This window comes from Dermochelys coriacea, chromosome 9 (genome assembly GCF_009764565.3).
Source record: "Dermochelys coriacea isolate rDerCor1 chromosome 9, rDerCor1.pri.v4, whole genome shotgun sequence".
Classification (NCBI taxonomy): domain Eukaryota; kingdom Metazoa; phylum Chordata; order Testudines; family Dermochelyidae; genus Dermochelys; species Dermochelys coriacea.
The window spans coordinates 5,980,470-5,991,773 of NC_050076.1; the positions used below are offsets into that span (position 1 = coordinate 5,980,470).

The following is an 11,304-nucleotide window of genomic DNA, read 5'->3' on the forward strand; positions in this document are numbered from 1 at the left end:
GGAAATAACATGGGGAAATAGTTTTACTTTGTGTAATGACTCATCCATTCCCAGTCTCCATTCAAGCCTAAAGTAATTGTATTCAGTTTGCAAATTAATTCCAATTCAGCAGTCTCTCATTGGAGTCTGTTTTTGAAGCTTTTTTGCTGAAGGATAGCCACTCTTAGGTCTGTTATCGAGTGACCCGAGAGATTGAAGTGTTCTCTGACTGGTTTTTGAATGTTATAATTCTTGATGTCTGATTTGTGTCCATTTATTCTTTTACGTAGAGACTGTCCAGTTTGACCAATGTACATGGCACAGGGGCATTGCTGGCACATGATGGCATTTATCACATTGGTAGATGTGCAGGTGAACGAGCCTCTGATAGTGTGGCTGATGTGATTAGGCCCTATGATGGTATCCCCGGAATAGATATGTGGACAGAGTTGGCAACGGGCTTTGTTGCAAGGATAGGTTCCTGGGTTAGTGTTTTTGTTGTGTGGTGTGTGGTTGCTGGTGAGTATTTGCTTCAGATTGGGGGGCTGTCTGTAAGCAAGGACTGGTCTGTCTCCCAAGATCTGTGAGAGTGATGGGTTGTCCTTCAGGATAGGCTGTAGATCCTTGATGATGCGTTGGAGAGATTTTAGTTGGGGGCTGAAGGTGATGGCTAGTGGCGTTCTGTTGTTTTCTTTGTTGGGCCTGTCCTGTAGTAGGTGACTTCTGGGTACTCTTCTGGCTCTGTCAATCTGGTTCTTCACTTCAGCAGGTGGGTATTGTAGTTGTAAGAATGCATGATAGAAATCTTGTAAGTGTTTATCTCTGTCTGAGGGGTTGGAGCAAATGTGGTTATATCGTACAGCTTGGCTGTAGACAATGGATCGTGTGGTGTGATCTGGATGAAAGCTAGAGGCACGTAGGTAGGAATAGCGGTCAGTAGGTTTCCGATATAGGGTGGTGTTTATGTGACCATCGCTTATTAGCACCGTAGTGTCCAGGAAGTGGATCTCTTGTGTGGACTGGTCCAGGCTGAGGTTGATGGTGGGATGGAAATTGTTGAAATCATAGTGGAATTCCTCAAGGGCTTCTTTTCCATGGGTCCAGATGATGAAGATGTCATCAATGTAGCGCAAGTAGAGTAGGTGCATTAGGGGACGAGAGCTGAGGAAGCGTTGTTCTAAGTCAGCCATAAAAATGTTGGCATATTTTGGGGCCATGCGGGTACCCATCGCAGTGCTGCTGATTTGAAGGTATATAGTCTGCAATCAATTAGGAAGTGGGTGGGTGGGTGAAATGGGAACAGGGAATGGGGGTGGGGAAATTGGAATCATGTTTTGCTAAAGGGGGAAATGGGAACAGGGACACAGGTAAGCCTCTGTGGTGTCAGAGCCGGGAAGGGGGTCACTAAGGAAGGAAACTGGAATCATGCTTGCTGGAAGTTCACCCCAATAAACATCGAATTGTTTGCACCTTTGGACTTAGGGTATTGTTGCTCTCTGTTCATGTGAGAAGGACCAGGGAAGTAAATGGGTGAAGGAATAAGCCCCCTAAGACTCCCATTGGCCGGGAATGGGGAACTGTGGCCAATGGGAGCTTTGGGAATGGTACCCACCGGCGAGGGCAGCGTGACAGCTGCCTGCCCCACTCCACCCCACCCCCAGGAGCCACTGCAGGACATGTTGGCCTCCTGTACCCCACACCCTAACCCCCTGAGCTTCCTAACCCCCTGCATTGATCCCCCCTGCACCCTAACCCTCTGCTCTGAGCATCCTCCCACCCTCTGCACCCCCTGCTACACCCCACCCCCCTGCCCTGAGCCCCCAATCCCCTACCGCACCCCAACCCCTTGCCCTGAGCCCCTTCCTGCACACCCTGCACTCCAACCCCCTGCTCCAGCCCTACATTCATGGCCCTGCATAAAATTTCCCCACCCAGATGTGGCCCTCGGGCAAAAAAGTTTGCCCACCCCGACCTACCAGGTCACTCAGGGCTGTAAAAAATGGTTGTGCCCTGAGTAACTTATTTAGGGGGTCTACCTAATCCCCAGCATAAATGCTGATGGGTCAACAGGAGATTCTTCCATCTACCTAGTTACCCCCTCTTGGAGAGGTGGATTTAAAAGTTTTATTAAGATGATGTTAAAATAAAAAGAAAACAGTAGAGTTCAAGTGTAGAAGTTTCTGGTTATCAGGGAATAACATACAGATTATCAAGAGGTGCGAAGTTTGGTAACTACATCAATGGAAAAAAACCTTCTGTCCATCTAGGAAACATCTACTCTACATTGGCAGCACCATGACCATAGCTGTGGTGCTGTAGCATAGCCATACCCTGGGAAAAGTTGTTCCCATTGTCTGCAGCCTGCCTGTTCTTCTAGGGTGGACTCATTTTAATGGAGAACCATCTAGGCTGATGGTTCTTGATGGCTTTCCTATTGTTAGCCTCTCTTCTAGGTGTAAGGATTCCTTCTAACACCTCCTGGGTGTCCCAGGCTACAGTACAAAAGCAAAGGGCAGGGAATAGGTTACTATCAAAATGGCATTCACAAAACCAAATGGAGTCTGAAGATGGATATAGGAATATACAGACATATACTAATGTGTCACATTATTAATATTCCAAGTTGGCATGTGCAGAAAGCAAGACTCAGTAGGTGGATGCTGGAGCCTTCTAGCATTCCTGTACTGAGATCAGTTTAAAGAGGGTTTTATTTTATTTTAGAAACTACTGTATTTAATTACAAATATGAGGAAGGATCTGTAACAAATCAGAGTCTCCTCCATCCAGGGAAAGGCAGAAATGCGGTACAGCACTACAGAACAATCATTACAACTACTTTCATGCAACCCTGTATTGTCTTATCAACATATCATTATTTAGGTACTTCATTAGATGTGCACCCTGCTTTGCAAAACAAAGGCATATTCCCTGGCCAAAAGAGTGGCCAGTCTAACCCCATCCTGCAACCTGATCAGTGTGAATGGAGCCTTACACCAAGGCAGTTTGCACGTACAAGTCTCTTTGTACAATTAGAGCTTAGGCACTAAGGAGGACAATTGGAAGAAATAACAAAGAGGGGAGGGAGAAAGGATAGGAGGATGGCAAGGACAATAAGATGACTGGAGACTATTCAGTAAAAAGCAATGAGGAAAAACTGCCTGACCCTGGCAGAGATGGCATCGCCCTACGTCACAACCTGCCACTGGCTGACAAACGGACCCAGGGGATCAAATCCTGAAAAGTATGTAGGCCTCTTCTGAGTGGATCAGACCAACTTAGACAAACACCTCAGCCTCCTTTAAAAAAAAAAAAAAAAAAACGCATTGGCAACACTTGTACAGCTTGTCACACTCAGACTCTCCGCGACTAGAGTACAGCTCCAACTTATACACGCAACCTTGAACTGAATTTCAAGAAGGGACTTGAAAGAGGGGTTCTGACAAATGGGATCAGGAAGACAGTGTTAAATACATCTCTAATACAGGCTGAAAAGAAACCAGCCACAAAATGTTAGTGTCTCCAGAGTACCAAGTTTCACTGGGCGTATCAGGGAGTTACTTGAAGTATACCTCATTATCCCTAGCCTGATTCTTGCTTGCATATTTATACCTGCCTCTGGAAATTTCCACTACATGCATCCGACAAAGTGGGCATTCACCCATGAAAGCTTATGCTCCAATACGTCTGTTAATCCATAAGGTGCCACAGGACTCTTTGCCGCTTTTACTTGAAGTAGGTAATTTATAAAAGGGTGCTGTCAGGCTGGTTCAGCCCTGCTGACTGAACCTGGACACCTGGGTTCCTAGCTGGTGCATTATCATCAGTAACAAAGACTCTGACAGCCAGAGGCCACACTGAGTCATATCTGTGCCCTTCCCTTGCGACCAGTAGGGTTTTGCAGCTGTAACTGAGGCCAGAATCCAGCTCTGCAGCTGGAACTCAAGTCAACAATGCAGTTGATGATGCAGGAGTCAAAACAGAATCTGACACGCTGACCCAGGGCTAAGCTGGATACGCAGAGCTAGAAGGAGCAAAAATGTATTTTTGTCAATGAAGTCAGCATAGTGACTCAGAACACACTCATGGAGCTGTGCTGCTGAGTAAAGAAGGATTTAAAAAAACAGTTAAAGTTTCAGAGTAGAAATTTTAAACTACGTTAAATCAGAGGCATGTGTGTCCTTTAAGCAGCAAATGTGCTGCAGGAGCCATCGTACTCATTAAAAGAGAATCTCACAAGTACATGGCTGCTTGAACACTGTTCTCTGCCTGAGGAAGTCATTTGATCTGTCTTGACACATTTCAGAGATCAGTTTGTGGGCACTGCTGCGGGACAACACCATGCTCGCTGTCACTTTGTCTCAACTTTAAAGGTGACCGGCAAAACAATAATTTAACAGTGTGCTTTGAACTCTGTCGTCTAGGAAACCAAACTGCAAACACAGGAAGTTTTTGTGGGTCACACAGCCTACTCCTCATGCAGGCATGGCACTTCCGGAAGGGGGCGTGGAGAAGCAGACTTCTGTCATGTTATTGATAGCAACAGGGAGCAGCAAAAAAAAAAAAAAAAGAAGTCAAAGAAAGCCTATTCTCCTCAGCTCAGGAAACAGGCTCGTGCAGGACCAGTCACAGAGGGCAGGAGGCGACCCTCTGGGAAATTATGCCTCAGATCTGCTGGCACTGTACCTCTGATACTCAAATTGGTAGTGAAGCTGGAAGCACCATGTACTCTGTACTTTACCTGCAAACAGCACACACACCTGCTGCTCAACACTTCATTTTCAAAAGCCTTTTCCCCACATTAACGAGGGCAGCAGCACAGCTAGTGTCTCCAGAAATTACAGACTCAATGTTTTTCCTTTGCAAGTAGTTTCATTGTTTCAGGGAGACTTTGGGGCTGGTACAAGATACCAGCCTGACAGCTCTGGGGACTGAAGTTCTCCCCGTACCCCGGAAGAGACACGATCATACGACAAACCTTCTGCACCACCCTCTTAAGCCTTAATCACAAACTGCAAGAATCACCTAGGAAAGAGAGGGGAGTCCCATCTCCATGGCAAATTCAGTCCTTGATTTCCTCTTGAGGCACCCCGCGAGAGGATAACACAACTGGTGCAAGCTGTGGTTTTGGTGACATGGACAACTATGTAGTAGACCCCAACTCACACAGGTATCCCTGGACTGAGACTCCGGCTCACAGGAGTTTCTGAAATGTATTGTTTGTTAGAACAAATATTTCAATAATCCCATGCAACCAAACAATCCCATCAACAGACCAGCATAGCATTAATCTAGTTAGATTATAAACTCTTTAGGGCAGGGACCATCTCCGTTATATTTTGTACGGGGCCTAGCACAAGGGGCCTTTCGGGTGCCACCACAATCATGATCTGCAACTCTATACAATAACAAACAGGGACTGAGGAGAACAAAGTAGCAAGGAAAGCGATTGCAATTTCAAGCCTCCAACAAGATGTTAGGAACATGGGAGGGGAAAAAAAAATGAAGAAAGACCTTTGGCTGTTTCCATTTTAAATTACAAACTTGACATGTGAGGAGAGAGAAGAGGGAGTGTACAGAGCACATGTTCTTAGCCTCTATGTTTTCAAATAAAACCCAGAAGAACAATCCTTGCTGGGAAGTGGCTGTCAAGTGGTCCCAATTAACTGTAACCTTCCCCCTGCCATGAAATTTCTGAAAGCAAGCAGCTGGCCAAAGGCAGAGACTGGCTTTCCATGCTGTTCTCACAGTATTAGCTGTCTCCTTGCCCCCCACCGGCTTCCCCCTTAGGAGTCTCTCTCTGGGCCCCATTATTCCCCCTGCCCCTTCTTTGTAACACAGAAGTTTAACAGAACATCTGCACATTTAACTTTCAACACTACACCATTTATCAATGGTCTCTCCATGGTTTCCAATGACACACCTGGATCATTTTAGAATATCTGCTCCCTCTCCCAAGGCGCTCTGAGTACCATTGCACTGACAGGCTAACTGAGAGCATCAGCCTTCATCCTGCTCTTTGACAGAACATCTCCATTAAAGTCTTTGCTCTCTTCTCTCCTCAGGAAATGGAGAAAAAAAGCAGGCAGAAGATCACCCTCGTCTGCTGGCCTCAACCTAACACGTCTATGACCCTAGGCAGGATGCTGAACCTAGCAAAACCTTCTCCCTCCGCCTGCAATATCAATCATGTACCATATTCAACAACTACATCAATCAAATGCAATGACAGGTAGAGCGGAGACTTGGAATCATTGGCAAAGAGTGGGATGATGCTGCACAAGGCACATGCCAGAACCCTTCCTAGCACATACCATTGTGTGTACATTGCAAACAATGGAGCAAGCCACCACAGCGCTAGCTCCAGAGGAGACAATGCCCTCTTCTTTCGGTGGGGACTGAGGTGAACTCTGGGATGCCCATCATGGCATTATTTGTAGTTCATCCACAGTCATATGCACCTGCTTTTGAGGACTCAAAACAGTCCCAAGGAGAATCACAAGGCTGCACTGTGATCCATCTTTATCCATATATTTCTAACATACCATTTGGGGATTGCTACATCCCCGTTTATTCCAGCATGGGAATTCAACATTTTAGGCTCTGAGCTTTCATTAGAAGCAAGAAATGCTGTTTGTCCCTTCTGGTCAGGGAGAAAACTCAGAAAAATGCCATCAATGCAGGGTGTCTTCCAGAATCTCCTGGAAGTGTGAAACAATAGCTCAGAGATGTGGGAATAGCCCCATTCATCTCAATGGGTTAACTTCCAAACCTAGATTACAGTTTAAATGGCAACTTTTTTTAACTTTTTCACTGCTGATAATATTAGCAGACACATCCAGCTAATAAGCTTATCAGAAACAGCTTATCAGAATCTACCTCCAAACACTTGCTCCAGACAGCCAACAGCCTCAACTGTCCCCTACATATCCACTAAAGCATCTGTCAGTTTCTATTACCCAGTTCTGCATTGCCAATCCAAAACTCAACGGTACCATGGGGACTGGGTTGACCAAATGGAATTTATTATCCAAGTAAATAATGTATAAGGCTTTGTGTACTTGACTCATTAATTTAATCATTGTCATTACATTAAAAGCCTGCATTATTTTAACTTAACTACCAGTGTATGGCACCACAGCACTGCAGAACCAAGGCCCACCTTGCAGCAGAACACAGGAGGCCTTGCTCCGACAAGTATTTAGGTTAAGATTAAGGATTTATTTTAAATATCTAAAATAGGCAACATTTCCAAGCAACGCAACCACTTGCCAAGGACCGAACAAGACGTAATCCCAAACCAAGACCCTGACTAGACACTAGAAATAAGGACCATCATTAGACTAGGATGGCTGATCATCCGAGGACAGCTCGTAATAAAATAATGAGACTTGCCAGCTGCTGTCTTTAGAACCTAGGGAGCATCAGGTATTCAATTCACCTGGGCAGACAGCTCTGGCCAGACTTCTTTAGCCCTGACTGCTCCCGACACAGCCAGAGCATTTACACAAGGTGGGGCAAAGAGAGTGTGTGACACAAGCCAAGCGGGGGTCAGTGCAGGTTCCGAGCTGAGCCAGAGTCGAGGGACATTATGCCTGCCCTTACACACACCAGTCTTACGTTGCCAATACCATGCCCCAGTTACAGCCACAAACACACAACTGGCTCTCCCCCACGACTGACCCTTGCTATGTGCCAATACCACTAACCCAACCTGTACCCCCAGCTGTGAACTGGATACCCCATCGCTGCCCCCCACCCCGCCGCCCCCCAGCTTCCCACTGTCCCCCTCATCCCGCTGCCCCCCACCACCCCCACCTACCCCATCGCCCTCCCCCACCCCCGGTGCCCCTGTTACCCCATCGCTGCCCGCTCCCCCACTGCCCCCACCCACCCCCCACCTATCCCACTACCCCCCTCATCCCGCTGCCCCCCGCCACCCCCACCTATCCCATCACTGCCCCCCCACCCCAGTGCCCGTTACCCCATCGCTGCCCGCTCCCCCACTGCCCCCACCCATCCCCCCATCACTGCCCCCCACCTATCCCACTGCCCCCCGCCACCCCCACCTATCCCATCACTGCCCCCCACCCCAGTGCCCGTTACCCCATCGCTGCCCGCTCCCCCACTGCCCCCACCCATCCCCCATCACTGCCCCCCACCTATCCCACTGCCCCCCGCCACCCCCACCTATCCCATCACTGCCCCCCCACCCCAGTGCCCGTTACCCCATCGCTGCCCGCTCCCCCACTGCCCCCCCCATCCCCCCATCACTGCCCCCCACCTATCCCGCTGACCCCCGCCACCCCCACCTATCCCATCACTGCCCCCCCACCCCAGTGCCCGTTACCCCATCGCTGCCCGCCCCCCCACTGCCCCCACCCATCCCCCATCACTGCCCCCCACCTATCCCACTGCCCCCCGCCACCCCCACCTATCCCATCACTGCCCCCCACCTATCCCACTGCCCCCCGCCACCCCCACCTATCCCATCACTGCCCCCCCACCCCAGTGCCCGTTACCCCATCGCTGCCCGCTCCCCCACTGCCCCCACCCATCCCCCCATCACTGCCCCCCACCTATCCCACTGCCCCCCGCCACCCCCACCTATCCCATCACTGCCCCCCCACCCCAGTGCCCGTTACCCCATCGCTGCCCGCTCCCCCACTGCCCCCACCCATCCCCCCATCACTGCCCCCCACCTATCCCGCTGACCCCCGCCACCCCCACCTATCCCATCACTGCCCCCCCACCCCAGTGCCCGTTACCCCATCGCTGCCCGCCCCCCCACTGCCCCCACCCATCCCCCATCACTGCCCCCCACCTATCCCACTGCCCCCCGCCACCCCCACCTATCCCATCACTGCCCCCCACCTATCCCACTGCCCCCCGCCACCCCCACCTATCCCATCACTGCCCCCCCACCCCAGTGCCCGTTACCCCATCGCTGCCCGCTCCCCCACTGCCCCCACCCATCCCCCCATCACTGCCCCCCACCTATCCCATCACTGCCCCCCCACCCCAGTGCCCGTTACCCCATCGCTGCCCGCTCCCCCACTGCCCCCACCCATCCCCCCATCACTGCCCCCCACCTATCCCATCACTGCCCCCCCACCCCAGTGCCCGTTACCCCATCGCTGCCCGCTCCCCCACTGCCCCCACCCATCCCCCCATCACTGCCCCCCACCTATCCCGCTGACCCCCGCCACCCCCACCTATCCCATCACTGCCCCCCCACCCCAGTGCCCGTTACCCCATCGCTGCCCGCTCCCCCACTGCCCCCACCCATCCCCCCATCACTGCCCCCCACCTATCCCGCTGCCCCCCGCCACCCCCACCTATCCCATCACTGCCCCCCCACCCCAGTGCCCGTTACCCCATCGCTGCCCGCCCCCCCACTGCCCCCACCCATCCCACTGCCCCCCGCCACCCCCACCTACTCCATCGCCGCCCCCCCCCACCCCCGGTGCCCCTGTTACCCCATCGCAGCCCCCCCACCCCTGCCGTGCCCCAGCTACCCCATCGCAGCTCCCCTCATCCCGCTGCCCCCGCCGTGCCCCAGCTGAGAGCCAGCTACGCTACCCCCGTCCCTGCTGCTGCCCCCCATCGCCGGTCGCAGCGCGCACCCACCTGCTGGCCTCCCGCTCCCCGCAGCGCCCGATCTCCATGCCGGCCGGGGCCCGCGCGGCCCGCCTGTCTCAGCGCGGGCGGCCCCCGCCGGCCGCCTCCGCCTCCCTCCTCGCCTCCGCCTCCATCCCCCGCGGCCGGGCCCAGCCCCCCGGCGAGCCGCACCCGCCCGCCGGCGGGAACTGCAGCTCCCAGCACGCACCGCGACAGGGAGACTACAGCTCCCAGCATGCCCTTCACAAGACCACCCCTCCCTCCCCACGCACGAAGCGCCTCGGAACTTTAGTTCCCAGCATGCCCCACACCGATGAAACTACAGCTCCCAGCATGCACTGCAGTTTGAGTCTCGTCTGAGTATGGGGGGCAGGTACCCAAGGGCTGCAACGCTGAGTTGTGCATGAGGGGGGATTAGCTGGGCGCGGGAGGATGTTTGCACCGGGGTCTGTCGTGCATTCAGACTATTTGCCCATAGTTATGTAATTGCCCAGCGGAGATATTTGCACAGAGATTTTCAGTTTTGCCAGGAGGATTATTGAACAGGATTTTTATTTCAAATACAAAAACTCTACTTTCGATGTATTCAGAGCAGTCAGTCAACTGCTGGTGCCACTTCAACCAAAATAGGACACTTCTCTCCAATTTGAGTTGCTACATGACTAAATGTGTGCAGCTAAAACATAATCCACTCCCCCATAGCTTCCCATGCTTCAGCAACACTAATCATCTGACCAGTGAAGAAAGCAACTTCAGCTGACACTGATTCTCAAGACCCTAGCCTAGACCAAAACCTAAACAATATACAATTCACTGGATATAAAAGATCAGAAACTACAAACTAGGTTGCTACAGACCCCTGAATACAATTTTCACACTAGCAGGTTGTTGCATCCAAGGCCTGCTCTAGGTTTTTTGCAGCCCCAAGCTCCGAGAGCGCAACTGCCCAAGCAAAAGAAAAAAAAAAAGGATTGCCGGAATGCCACCCCTGGAATTGTGCTGCCCCAAGCACATGCTTGCTTTGCTGGTGCCTAGAGCTGGTACTGGCTGTATCAGTGAAATGTGCAAGACTCAGATATCAGCCTACTCAATACAGAATGAGTGATTAGAAACTAGTGGTGAAAACAGAGACAAAGCACAATGCAACCCAGAGTGGAATGACTGTACAACAACTGTAACAGCAAAGAGAGAGAGACATGTAAAGACATTTTCTGCTCCACTGCCCAAAGTACGAGAGAGTATAGGATGAATAATTTCACATATTATCATAGATATAAAAACATCTTCTAAAAAGTGATGAGGGGAGCTGTGCATAACTCTGGGGGAAAGGAAAAATATATCACTGCCACCAGATGGGAATAGTCAAATGATTATAGGGAATAAACTCCAAATATGGCTGTCTTCTATGAATTACACTGTTGTAAGTGACAAGAGATTCAAGCCCCCTAGATCTGAATGTTGCATTAGACTGATCCTCTTGGATCTGAACAGTTTCACTTACAAAACATGTTAGCAAGCTCATAAGAGAGGTAAAATCATTGGAAGGTAGGGCAGAAAGGGTCTTAGAGGGAAAAGCAAAGCTATAGAGCCATATAAGACAATTAATAAAACACATAAAGAAAAGGAGTACTTGTGGCACCTTAGAGACTAACAAATTTATTAGAGCATAAGCTTTCGTGAGCTACAGCTCACTTCATTGGATGCATT

At 50.8% G+C, this 11,304-nt stretch overlaps 1 protein-coding gene across 1 annotated transcript in view; it reads right to left on the bottom strand.

Moving 5' to 3' along the window:
- Positions 1-9,754, bottom strand: part of RUBCN (rubicon autophagy regulator) — a 61,984-nt gene extending 52,230 nt beyond the window's left edge. The window contains 1 exon segment of the mRNA XM_038416682.2: positions 9,607-9,754. Within this exon segment, the coding sequence (XP_038272610.1) occupies positions 9,607-9,644 (38 nt within the window). The 5' untranslated portion in view covers positions 9,645-9,754.
- Between the last annotated feature and the right edge of the window lie 1,550 nt (positions 9,755-11,304).